At 39.8% G+C, this 14,088-nt stretch overlaps 1 protein-coding gene across 3 annotated transcripts in view; it reads left to right on the forward strand.

Annotated features, from left to right (window-relative positions):
* ANKRD44 (ankyrin repeat domain 44) overlaps positions 1-14,088 on the forward strand; it is a 314,903-nt gene that overhangs the window by 198,804 nt on the left and 102,011 nt on the right. For all 3 annotated transcript variants that reach the window (XM_061149089.1, XM_061149091.1, XM_061149092.1), the window contains exons 8-10: positions 58-200; positions 1,175-1,387; positions 10,458-10,536. In XM_061149089.1, coding sequence (XP_061005072.1) covers positions 58-200; positions 1,175-1,387; positions 10,458-10,536 — 435 coding nt within the window. The remainder of the gene's footprint in view (positions 1-57; positions 201-1,174; positions 1,388-10,457; positions 10,537-14,088) is intronic.

The following is a 14,088-nucleotide window of genomic DNA, read 5'->3' on the forward strand; positions in this document are numbered from 1 at the left end:
AATTGTCAAATTGTCCTAAGAAGGTTCATCGTGTTTTCTGTTGCCTTGTTTATAAAGGCCACCTGGACGTCGTGGCGTTGCTGGTTAACCATGGTGCAGAAGTCACGTGTAAGGACAAGAAGGGCTATACGCCTCTGCACGCCGCAGCCTCCAACGGACAGATCAATGTTGTCAAGCATCTTCTGAATCTGGGGGTGGAGGTGAGCTATGATTCAGGCATTGTCCCACGGTGCATTTGTGGGTTTTCTGTTGTTCAGAAATCCTGTTTGCCTTTTAATTCAAGAGGGGGAAAAAACCCTCATTTCTTAGCATCCTGTTTTTTTGAGTTTACATGGGCAACTGATGAAGGGCGATCAGGGCATATGCTAAGTAGCAGAAAACGAGAAACGGACTAACTTTCTGTATCAACAGATAGAGAAATATTTAAGCATATATGATATATGATAAACATTGATCAGTCAATTTTAAAAGACTGGCTAGGTTTCCTCATCCCACCTTTAGAACCTTCTAAATTGAGGCTTCCAAGCAGAAATGAATGAATAAATGGCAGGGACAAACATGCTGAGTTGGAGAAGTTGACTCAATCCCATTCTCCTTGGGTAGCAGGGCAGGAGCAGTGGCGAGGTTGTCCTGGAGGAAAGGAAAACAGTTGTAGCTGAGATGGTGATGGTGAGACACAGGAGTCAGGGCTGTCTGGGGAACGCAGGAGGGAGGTAGGGGCTAAATACATGGCCCAAACACCAGAACTTGGCCTTGAGAGGGGTCAGACAGCAGAGCCAAACATGAGGGTTCTGAGTTCACCCCCCACGGCAGCTCTCTGAGCAACCCCCAACCTTCCCTCTTCTGTTCACCATTGAGTTTTGAGCTCTTTTCTGGCTGCCCGGGTTCAGTTCTCCTCTGGTGTTTTGAGACAGGTTTGCATTTCATTTTATCCTTTCCGTAGCTGAAGAATTTCTTCCCACAAGTTGAAGCCTGGTCACTCTCATGTTACGCTGATCTTTATCTCCAGGCTGAAGCCTTCCCGGGATGACCACCCTGGGGCAAGAGTAAGCTCTGAATAATCACACTGACAGAGGGATATTTCTTTCTCCAGCACAGCTATTAGGCTTTTGGTGGGAAATGGGAGTATATTGGCTCCAGTGATTTTCATCACCCATTTTGGGCTCATTTGCAGATCGATGAAATCAACGTGTATGGAAACACAGCCCTCCACCTGGCCTGCTACAATGGGCAGGATGCTGTAGTCAACGAGCTGACGGACTACGGTGCTAACGTGAACCAGCCCAACAACGGCGGCTTCACCCCGCTGCACTTTGCTGCTGCCTCCACGCACGGTGCTCTGTGTCTTGAACTGTTAGTAAACAACGGGGCGGATGTTAACATCCAGGTAGGACTCTCTCAGCCTTCTTCCAGTGTTAAATGCCTTTGCATTGAGCCTCTGAACAGAACCACCGGCTGTCAGTTACGAGTAAATTGTAACTCCGAGCATCCTGACTCTCGCAGCCTTATCCTGTCCTGCCACACTGTGGAAACTTATGCAGGGGTGCTGGTACCAGGGGATGGCACTCAGATTCTAGCTATGTGACCTTGGGAGCTTAGTGAGTTTACGAGTAAACGCTGAGTCTCAGGTGTGTTGACTTGGCCCAGATTCCAATACTGAAGTGAATGTTGAGCTGACAGAGCAGAGGTCCTGAGAATAAAAGGAAGCCTAACCTAATGATATCAGTTATGTTCCCAACCCATGTGACCCTCCAAGAAGTTTCACAGATGCCTTCCTGGAGTCTGCCCCAGATAGTAGCTGCCATTTTACGATCCTAATCTGATTTTAATGGTAATTCCTTCACTCAGCAAACTGACTGATGACCCCCTAGTGTCCTCGGTTTGATACTGGGTGTATACCCCAAGGTGCCCTTAAGGAATTTACAGTATGGCAAGGAGATAATGTGCTCAGATAATCATGAGGCAAGACAGAATGCCATGAGAGACATGAGGGATTAATTAAATGCTGCAAGCCATAAGGAGGAAGTGTTGACTTGCTTTTTGCTTAGACATCAAAACTGGAGATTGCTGTTGAGCTGAAGATTGATATCAGTTGAGATGAGGAGAGAGAGAATTTGAGAGAGGACATTCCATATGGAAAGAATGGCATTAGCAAAGGGTTTGAGAGGTGTCAGTAGGTAACCTTTAGATAACTGTTAGTTCACTCTAACAGATAACCAAGAGGAATATCTGTAGGCAGCTTTCAGGATCCAGGTTACATTACTTGGATGCATTCAGATTGTAGCAGAATATCCTGACTTATCCCAAGTGACCTTGTTCTCATCCTCAGCTCTCCTTCTCCCAAACACACAGGAATCCTAAATCAAAGACCCAGTGTATTCTGTCTCTGCTTTTCTTTTTTGAAAAAAAGAAAAAATCTTGGTAATTTCCAAGATTTAATTTCAAGAATATTGGATCATTTTATTTTAATGACCTTCTCTATTCACTATTAAAATCCTTTTATGTTTTTTCATTTAATTTATAATAGTGGGGAAATATGAGACAAATTTTCAGAATAGTAGTTCATTGTGATGAGCAGACTGCAAACCATTTGAAAGAAAGGAGTCAGGAACAAGCCAAAATGTGACCTAAGCAAGAATGAGCACTTATCTACTGGCCAAGGAGTTTGGGTTTCTATAAGCTATGGAAGCCACTAATCGTTGTGGAGGTCACATGATCAGAACTGAGGCTTAGGAATGGTAATCTGGCCACAGAACACTAGAGACAGAAAACATAAAAGGAAAAAATGTATATATGTATATATGACTACATATAGACTTTAAACTTTTATATAATAGAACAACAACAAAAGAGAAGCAAAAACCTTAACATAAAATTAAAAGGAGAACAACTTGGAAATTTTTCTGCAATATATATGATAAGAAAGATTTAACATATTTAATATATAAGGACTCATAAAAATCAATAATAAAACATCTGACACTCTACTAGAAAATATGGACAAAGGCAGATCACAGAAAAGAGGATACAGTATCCATTAAATTTATGAAAAAATGTTCAGTATCACCAGTCACTAGAGAAATGCAAACTAATACTTTTTTTTTTCCCATTTATTTTCATTAGTTGGAGGCTAATTACTTTACAATATTGTAGTGGTTTTTGCCATGCATTGACATGAATCAGCCATGGATTTACATGTGTTCCCCTTCCCGAACCCCCCTCCCGCCTCCCTCTCCATTCCATCCCTCTGGGTCTAATACTTTTATAATACTAGTACATTAATAGTTGCCTTTAAAATTGGCAATGTAATCAATAAAATATTAAAATGTAAGATCATTAAGTAAGTATGATCCAGTTTTTGAATTTCAGAAAGTGTGCATCTATGTATGTGCATAAGAAGAGAGTAATATATGAAATACATATTAATATCCTGGAGCAACAGTTATCACTCCAGAAAGGCAAAATTATGATTTGGGTTTTTTAGTTCCTTTTCAATATAATTGTTTTAATCATATTGTGATGCAATGAGCATGTGTTATTTTCATATCCAAAAGAATAAAAGCTATTTTCATTAAAAAAAAAATTTAGATATAGTGGACCTAGGGAGGCGACAAGTAGAGGATAACCAGAAGCCAATAGAACGGGTCTAGATAAAAGGATAAGAGGTAATAAAGACAGGGAATGGGGACAGTCGACAGAGGGAGAGGCTTTGTAGAGAGGAAATCAATGGGATTTGGTTGGACAGGAGATGGAAGAGAATTGAAATCTGGCTAAGGAGAGGTAGGTAGTACAGCATAATGATTCAGGGTCCAGTTCTGGGGCTAGACTGCCTAGAATCTCAGCCTGGTCTTAACTTTTAGGAAATATATAGTCATAAACAACTTCTCCATGTATCTCAGTTTATCTGTAAAACTAGGGAAACAATAGTATCTTCTAAATGGAACTGTTGTGAGGATTAAAGTTATCTCACATAAATTACTTGGAATAATGCTGGCCATATAGGAAATACTCCATAAATGTTCTTTTAAATTTATTTATTTTTAATTGGAGGATAATTGCTTGACAATATTGTATTGGTTTCTGCCATGTATCAACATGAATCAGCCACAGGTAGAGGTATATCCCCTCCCTCTCATAAATGATTATTGTTATTAAGAAGGATGTCAGGAGAAAGAGTAGGCGTAGGAGGTGAAACTAGCGAGTTTAGTTCTTGAGTAGCTGATTCTGAGCCTTTGATACGGCCAGTACAAGAAAAGCAGTAGTGGACGGCGGTGGAGAACGGGGGGAAATGCGTAGGTTGCCTCATTCACGCGGGGGTGATTGATAGTGGGGACCGGGAGAAAAGGCTGGGATCACCTAGGGAGGGAGCGCATCACAGCACGAGTGGAGAAGCGGATGCGGGTCCGCAGTAACTCTGCTCTCAGGATCGGCAGGAGGAGGAAGAGCTAGAGAAAGAGATGAGAAAGGAGAGAAGGTAGGAGAAGGAAACAGGAGAAGTGGTGTCTTTGTGAAGGTGGAATGCAGGCGGAAATGAAAAAGTAAACGAGATGAGAAGAATTTCAGAGTTCTAGATCTTGTAAAGGGGCCCCACCCAAGGTCCTGTGTGGAGGTGAGATGCAGGTCTTTAGGGGCAACCAAGAGACCGAGGTGGGGGAAAGAGCCAGCACAGATTAAAGTCCTAGAGGACGGTGAGGAGAGGACAGGAGGCAGACAGGTGGTCACCCACCAGTGCCCCGAGACTTGGGACACTGCTCTTGCCTTTCTGGTGCCTGAGGACACCCTGTGGATCCTCCAAAGGAAGGAATACTATTGAAGGTAAAGTATCTGTCTTCACCAGCCTCACTTAATTGATTCACAGGGTTATCTGATGCTCTTCATTGCCTCTGTAAAACATGCCAACTGATGTTTTCACTGTGACTGATACTGAAGCTGGAAGGCCACTTTCTCCCACACATACCTACTTCTCCCAGATAACTGATTAGTGGCCAGTTCAGATTGGATAAGGGATTTCAGCTACGTATAGTGCCTTGGTTTATGGCAGCCTTTTCTTCTCCCTCACAAAATGGACATGGAAAGCATAGCTACTTTAATAGTTAATTTTTCCTGTAGATGCTAATTATCAGTAGAGTATAAGAGGCACCATTAAAAAAAAAAAAAGTCTAAAAAAAAAAAAGTCTGAGACTTGTGTTTATGTATTATCTAATCTGTGTAAATGGGATTTTGAATCAAATCTAGCCTTCTCCCTCAGCCTCCCTTCATCTTCTCTATCTATGTACGAATTTTCTTGACCCTTTATTAGTTATTCCAGATTCTCTCTGGATGCATGGATTGTCTAATGTTTCCATGGAGCCATTCAGTCTGAGTGGCAGTTGTTATCTCTCTGCACCACATTGCGCTTGGATTTTGAAAGTGTTTGTAGATTGCATGACAATTTGTATTTGTTTAGATTTGTCAAAGTTCGAAGAAAATAGCATATTGGAATGTAGCCAGTTCCTATTCACATGTTCACTTTGTTTTCCTCTGTCCTCCCAAAACACTAAGAGTGTCATCTTGATGAGAAATTTCAAGATGATGGAGATGAGAGAAAGGCTGTGTGTCCTGCATGCATTTTAAAGCCCCTCATTTTGCTTAAATTGACCATGGCCCTGTCTTTGATTTTGAATATAGTGATGTCATAAAGCTTAATTATTATAAAATAATAGACACACTACTTTATACAATAAGCTGTTGAATGTTTACTTGTTTTTTGCAAATAGGAAGAGCATGAGAAAAAATGAAGTAATTTCTCTTCTCTAGTAGAGACCACATTGTTATTTCTGTAGCATCTCAAGACTCTTTTCGGAAGCTTTCAAACTAAGTTTTAAAGAAGATAGTTACATATGGCTACACTGGATATGACTTAGAAAGATAGGTTCAGAAATGACCGTTGCCAGGTTGCCTACCTTCTGGTCACTAACATTCCACCTGCCTGTGGTCTCAATTCTTTTCTGCCCATGGGCCCTTAGATCACTTAACTTAAAGCCCATCACAGTTTACTAAAGCAGACCAGCTCTCTCCTTTCTGTGTACTAGGACCAAATTTTATTCTATAATTGCATTGCAGAGGTTGAAGATGAAATTGGAATAGGCAAGAGTAAGCACTAATAGCGACATGTCCCTTGGAACTTGGGAGGGCAAGTGAGCCAAGCAGGGAGGTGAATGTCCAAGGCAACCACGTACCATCTCCCGCTTTTGAACCGGTAAAATCTTGACCATATATAGGTTTTTGCAAACCAAGGTATTAGATTGCTCTTCCATTGAGTTAAGAGCCCTTTTGGGTTTCTGACTATATCTGATGCCACCTTCCCCAGCTGACCTTAGCATTATCCTGTTGAACAGGAGTCCCCAACCTCCGGATCTAATCCCCGATGATCTGAGGTGTAATAATAATATTATTATCAATGTAATAATAATAGTAATAGAATAATAATAATAGAAATGAAGTGCACAATAAATGTAACGTGCTTGAATTGTCCCAAAACCTTTCCCACCCCCACCCCGGTCCCTAGAAAAATTGTCTTCCATGGAATAGGTCCCTGGTGCCAAAAAGGTTGGGAACTGCAGCTCAGAGGCTTCATTGTCCTCCACTGAGCTGCGTGACAATGTGGGTGCTGTGCCCTGGAGAACCTGTGCCTTCAGGTTCCTGGGGAGCAGCTCTGTGTTTAAGTTCAGAGAAGGTTTGAGGGAGGATGAAGACAGAAGGCAGGGCCTTCCAGGTGGCCAGAAGGAAAGAATCCGCCTGCCAGTACAGGGGCCACAGGAGACATAGGTTTGATCCCTGGGTTGGGAACATGCCCTGGAGGATGAAATGGCAGCCCACTCCAGTATCATTGCCTGGAGAATCCAATGGACAGGGGAGCCTGGCAGGCTGCAATTCACGGAGTCTCAAAGAGTCAGACGCAACTGAGCCCATAAAGGAAGAAGGCATTAGAAGTGGAAGAAAAAAATGAATGGATTTCTGGGGATATTGGTCAAGAAAATTGAAATGCTCCATTTAGTTCAAGGATTAATCTTTCTTGGGTGATGGTGAATACTGCCCTGAAAGAGTACTGATATTTGTCATAAAATATTCTTAGTCCTCATTGGTTTTGCTTCATGACCCATGGCAGAATCATAAGTCAAGTCAATAGGTAACAAAATTTTCCATGCCTTAAATCTGGTAGGGAAATGCACCTAGAATTTGTAAGGAGACTAGAAATGAAGAAATATTTTTCTAAAAGCAAAGCTTAGAATAAGTGTGAGAATTGGACATTCCTTCTCCTTTGAGAATTCAAGGAATGTTTTATATCTGTCTGAAGTTCTAGGAGCAGCAGCAGCAAAGGAAAACCCATCACCCCCACCCCTGTGTGAAAAATTTCTCAAGCGGATAGTGAAACTCAGTAGGATCTCTAGTCTCAACCTGAATATTCTTAATTCTCACTTGTAAAAGCTAAATAAAAAGTACTATTTTTTTGACCTTCATTGGTTTTCAATGACTTTTTGAAATGAGTTCCTTTTCTACCTATAGCATATAAACAAACAATGACTGCTATGACACTCTTAATGCCCAACCTCTTGCCACCCACCTCTCTCTCTCTCTCAGAAAAAAAAGAATCAACTAAGAACTGGCCTTAGTAGCAGATGAGCTCAGGCAAAGATCTTCAAGAATAGATCTGAAGCAAACATCACCATTGACCATATTGCCGTCGTTTTAATTTTACCTAAAATGGGCATCTCTCTTTGCTCCTTTACCAAAGGCACAGGCACTCCAAGGGGAAAGGGTGTGGTGTTCACTCTCTCCGTAGTGGGGAAAGCTTTATAAACTGTGCTCCCTGGGGCTCTCTGACTGCAGTTTAGCAGCCTCCAGGTTAGGGGTTACTGCTAGCCTTTAAGCTCTTTTCTAGGCATGGAAAACTCTTGTTTAAATATTGATAAAGGTATTATCTAAACACTGAAGTATTTATGGCTTTATGTATATTTAACTAAATGCTAATTAGTTATATTTTCATCTTAAATTTAAGAGAAAATACTGGAGCAAAATTTAAAGAAATAGCACCACCTAGGGACAAACGAATGTCAACTCTGCAATTTCTGTTTTCTCTCAAGAGTCTTGGACTGTCATCACTTTTTTGTTGGAGGGAAATATGTCTTAAATCCTCATTCCTAAGTGGTTCCCAGACTTTTGAGTGTTTCGAATTGTCTGCATTTCTCCCATCTAAGATGCAGACTCTGTAATCAGATAGCTTTTAGGATCTCTCCTCCATTGTATATTTTGTGGTTGGTGATGGCATCGTATTCTTATTTTTCGGTTAATGCTCCTTTCCCCAAAAATATTATTTCAGTAATTTTCAAGTTTGCTTCCATCTTCCTTTACTTTCTTAATCTTTTCCATTCAGGCTATAATCATACAAGATTAACATAGAGAGAAGATCCTATTATTTCTATTTTTTCCCCATCAACCTGAGAATCTTTCACTATAATGATGATTTATTTCACTCGATATGCAGTTACCAAAGGAGATGGGGTTCCCTGGGGTCTCAGTTGATAAAGAATCTGCCTGCAATGCAGGAGACTGCCTGCAATATAGGAGACATGAGTTCAATCCCTGGGTTGGGAAGATCCCCTGGAGAAGGAAATGGCAACACCCACCCCACCCACCCCCCGCCCCATATTCTTGCCTGAAAAATCGCGTGGACAGAGGAGCCAGGCAGGGCTGCAGTCCGTGGGGTCTCAGTGAGTCAGACACGACTGAGCGCAGTGTTCCAGAAGAGTCGGGACTGACTTAGTGAGCACACAACAGCACAGCAGCTTTGACTGACTTCCCTTGGCACAGGTTATACATAGCTCCTCTTCAGTCTAGACTTATGGGATACATAATAAAAATTCTTCTGTTCAACCTTGTGGTTTTATAAGCTATTCCAGTCCACAGTCAAAAGCAGCTGCTCCTAAACTTTAGTGTGCTGTGAAAGTTAGAAATGAAATCAGTTCTGATTCTGTAAATCTGAGCTAGGACCCAGGATTCACATTCCTACCAAGAACCCTGAATGATTCAGATACATGGAGTCTGTGGTTCACTATTTGAAATATTTAGGTGATTATTTGCTTTCCATTGTAGCATTTTTAAAAGAATCATTTTAAAACACAAGTATATGAGTTGCATCACAAAAATGAACTTGTGCTTTTAAAATCTTGTATGTTAAGCTCAGGATTAGGAAAGCATTTCTTCTGAGACTTAGAAAATAACAGTTACATAAATTTCTTTTTGGTTTTAAAAATAATATCTGAATCAAAGAATATATAATATATTCTCTCAGTTGGGGATACTTTGTGTCTAAAGTAACTAATATTTTCATGGGTATTACTGTTTTTAGAAAATTCTATAAACAAATACTACTTAATTAAAAGTGTAGAACTTTGGTATTTGGTGCAGTGCTGACTAGTGGATAGACTCTGTACATTTTCCATGTTTTGCCTTAACCTATATCAGAGAATGCCGTCATAACTTGAGTGATAAAGAGGTGGTGTATAAATTCAGCACATTTCCAGCTGATCATTAAAATGGCAATTTGCTAAACTATAGCATATCTTAATCCTATAATTTCTAATGAGTTAAGTGGAGTAAATGTTTCTTTATTGTGATAATAAAAATAAGTGTTTTCTTTTCCCTCTGTGGAATTAAAATGTAGATAATGGTGGAGGATTTCAGGTCAGTTTTGAAAATTGCAATGATTTATAGCAGTTTAGTTATCTTTAGGCCAAAGAGGACCAAACAAGTTAATATATCATTTGTCTTTTTTTAATTTACCACAGACAAGAGTTGAAAAACACTATAATAAACTATAATGGAAAAGATATGAAAAAGATATATGTATACATATATATTTATAACTGAATCACTTCGATGTATACTGGAAACTAACACAACATTGTATATTAACTATACTTCAATTTTTCTTAAAGTTGAAAAAAAAAAAACCTCCTTGAAGGAAACTTTTATTAGTAGACCACAGGAGATGAAAAAACATTTTGGATGATTTCCTCAGTGTAAACCAGGGTAGTTTAAAAATTGCCAGTGTAACTAAAAATTCTGCAATTCTTCTCTAGAATAATTTCCATTTCTCCAAGCTTCTTTAAAATGTGATGTTATATATAACATAAACAGTAAGACTCTACTATATAGCATAGAGAACTATATTCAATATCTTATAACAACATATAATGGAAATGAATCTGAAAAAGAACACGTATACATATCCTGAATCATGTTGCTAAACACCTGAAACCAACAGAACACTGTAAATGAACTACACTTAATTTTTAAAAAAATGTGATGTCAGATAGAAACCTGCAATATCATATACACTCTATTGGGAATTGCGGAATGTTTCAGATTGGTGTTACTTGCCCACTGTTTTTTTCTCTCTCTCTCTCAATTTTTAGAGCAAAGATGGTAAAAGTCCACTTCACATGACAGCCGTCCACGGAAGGTTCACACGGTCGCAGACCCTCATTCAGAATGGTAAGAGAGATTCTGCTACAGTGTCGTTACTGGGACAGTTTCTTGGTGTGACTTGAGTTTGGCTGTCAGTTATTTGAATATGAAATACAATGCTCTGTTAGTGTTTATTAAGCTTGAATTTATACTATCCTTTGATGAACTTGGCTACGAGCTCCTTATCAGACAGGTCATCACCACCCAGCTTAGGAAAAAGGACATGGAACCATAAGTTTCATAGTCAATTCCTATTCAAAGAACACGTGAGTTTTGAAACTGGAAATGATATATAGGCTTAAGATCCTGCATGTTTTACTCAGAAACTAGTAAAGATAAGTATCAGGCATTTTCTAACAGCAAAGTTGAATTATTTTTAAGTTTTCAAACCCACCATAGTTTCATAAGTTAAAACTCATTAAGCTACTTGGTCAAAGGTAAGAAAAATGAGATGACTCAACAGAAAAGCGGGTACATACATGATATAAAGGATCATAAAATCACAGGCTTGATAGAGACCTTGGAAAGTCACAGAATCTAGTAATATTCCAGACTTACAAAAAAGATGTGTTTGAACCATTGGGTTGTCTCTGCAGCCAAAATACTAGGGAGCGTCACTTCACATCACGATTCATGTTCCTATTAGAGGGTAATGGCCAGAATCTGGGAGTGCACTGACTTTGCTAGCACAACTTCTGTTATCTTAGCTAATCTTGAAGACACTTGGAAAAAACAACAACAACAGGTTTAGTTCAGATTTTTGCTGACATTTCACATAAATTCAGCAGTTCCTAAACTATCTTTAGTTGACCCACATTTCTAGATCTCAAAACTCAGACATTAGTCAGTTTTTTAGACCCATCTTCCTGTCATCTATAAGATTATTGGATGGCATACACTTGAAGCATTAGTGGTATTATCAGGAAGATCCCCTGCAGGAGGACACAACAACCGACTCCAGTGTTCTTGCCTGGAGATCCCCATGGACAAAGGAACCTGGCAGGCTACAGTCCACAGGGTCTCAAAGAGTCAGACATGCCTGAAGTGACTTAGCATGCACAAGTTATGTCTTAGGCACTGAAGTCATTTGACACTATGCAGTATGCTGAGGAAGCAAAATATCTGCAGTGAAGCCCAGGAAATTTAGAAGCACTTCAGTGAAACTATAGAAGAAAAGCAATCCCAGCAAATTTCCAGTGAGCAAATACAGGTAATTGAAAATTAACTGCACAACACCTATTAATTCTAGTTTGAAATACATGGTATGCCTTTGACCTTCACTTTACTGAAAAACCACTTTGTTTTGTTTCTCTTGAAATAAAGCGAGCTGGGGACGGCCCCTGGCATCTCTCCTTTGCACACTTTCCTCATCCCACTCTTGTGGAAGGAAATGGCAGGCCACTCCAGTACTCTTGCCTGGGAAATCCCATGGACATAAGAGCCTGGCAGGCTGCAGTCAGTCCATGGGGTCTTGAAAGAGTTGGACAAGACTCAGCAACTAAACAACAACGACTCATCGCACTGTATTTCTCAATTGTTTTTCAGAAACAGTGTCCACTGCCTTAAAAATAAACAAAACCAGGGAGCTATTTGGTATCCAGTTCAAAAAATTTAATGTGAATATAATCACTGGGCTTTAGCTTGATGGCATTAAAAAGCATTGTTCCCTGTTGAAGCAGTTTCAAGCACTAGTGACCAGACCAGAGAAGGAGCAGCTTTTCACCTTGTAAGCACTGCATTCCTACAGGTCCATCTCTGTGGGCCAGACCTGTGTGATGCTAATGTGCTTAAAGCAGTCTTGGGGCGGCAGCTGGCTGCTTTGATCTCTTCACAAACCATCCCTGTGAACTTAAATTTCTGAGCCCTCTCTACTAGAATTCTTGCTAGACTTTTGAGTGGGGATGAGACCTGAAAAAGACCCTATGTCTTGTCCTCTGTGATCAAGGAGCTTGTCTCAGAGCCTATTCTTGGCTGGCCTGGCATCTTGCTCTGTGGGTTGAGTGGAGTCCAGGGTCCTAAAATACTGAAAATATAGTGGCTATAGTATATAACTTCTTATATATAATGATAATGGTTGCATGTTCTTCACACTGTGCCAGGCACTTGACTAAGCAGTCCACATAAATCCTTCCAACAGCCCCCATGAGAAAGAGGTGCTGTTATTATCTCCATTTCAAACATGGAGAAACTGAGGCAGAGAGGTTGTCACTTTTGTTGGGACACCTGGCACATGTGTTGAGGAACAGAGATTAGAACTCAGGAAGACTAACACTGGAGACTGAACTCTCAAACACTCACTTATAAATGTGTTATCTGGATGAACAATGACATGTTAAAATTTTTTTTAAAATTTGAATTCTATTTAAGAGTTGCTTGTATTTGGCATGGAGTCATCCCTATAAAAGGATAATTTGGCATTCTCTTCTCTCAGCCAACAATTCTTTGCATTTGTTACACATGTGAGAACTGTGAGTTCTTCCATTTGACATTAAAAAAAAAAAAAAGCCCTTAGGGACAAGAACAGGAAGCTCTTTTCTTTCCTCCTCTTTGTTGGTTTCCTTTTGGGAGAAGTTCAGAGACTCACACCCCCAGGGCCTGGTGTCCATCCTCCAGAGCGGACCCCTACACAGCAGGACCCTGAATGCCCATCCCCCATGGGGACATCACTTGGTCCTGAGACCTGCTGAGGGACATGCTTGGTGTTTGTTTTGTTAAATTACTCTGATAATCTGGACTTTTTGCAGCATTTCTCTGCTTCTCTAATTGCTCTCTAGTCAGGGCTATTAGTTCTTTATAATACCTTCCCCACCCGCCCCCCCAATCATTCAGTTCTGGTAAGGTGATCACTTTTAAAAACTCTTTTTTAAGTTAATAAATAAAGAGTGCCTCTGCTATTCAGTCACATTGTTTGTTATCTGAAGCTGCGTTGTCAGAACCAGAGAGGGAAAGAATTAAATGAAGACATAATTTGATATCAGAAGGCATTTGATCCAGCCATTTGCACAAGCAGCTGCCTTAGATGCTGCCCAGCAGGTTACAAAAGTTCAAAATGATGCTTTTTTTTTTCATAGAAGCTTTAAAAATAAATAGAGTTTGAAAAGGAGGAGCCAAGGGATAGGTTAGGATGATTCATTGTGAGATTTTTTATATTTGGGCTCATAGCCCTTCCAAGGCAGCTTAATAAGATGACTATTCTTGTTTGTGCAATGAAAAGCTAATTTCAGATGAATGCTTGGATAATGCTGCATAAATCATCTCTTCCTATATGCTCTGCCTGTGTCTAAACTCACAAATGTTTATTTTCCTCACTAATTATCAATGCTGGATTACCAACATTTAACTTGCAACTTTCAAATAAAGAGTAAAGATATTTGAATTCCAAGCAACTGTTAAAGATTTTCAAATGAAAATGGATAGCTTTGGGAGTGACCATAAAATAGAAATTCATTCATCTAGAGGTCCTAAACATATTTCTGAATAACAGATAGTCTCTATTTTCCTACTAAGTTATGATGTTTTCCAGAAATATATTTTAAAGGACAATTAAAGATAATTACCCATATTTTTACAGTTTTAAAT

Source organism: Dama dama, chromosome 8 (genome assembly GCF_033118175.1).
Source record: "Dama dama isolate Ldn47 chromosome 8, ASM3311817v1, whole genome shotgun sequence".
Classification (NCBI taxonomy): Eukaryota; Metazoa; Chordata; class Mammalia; order Artiodactyla; family Cervidae; genus Dama; species Dama dama.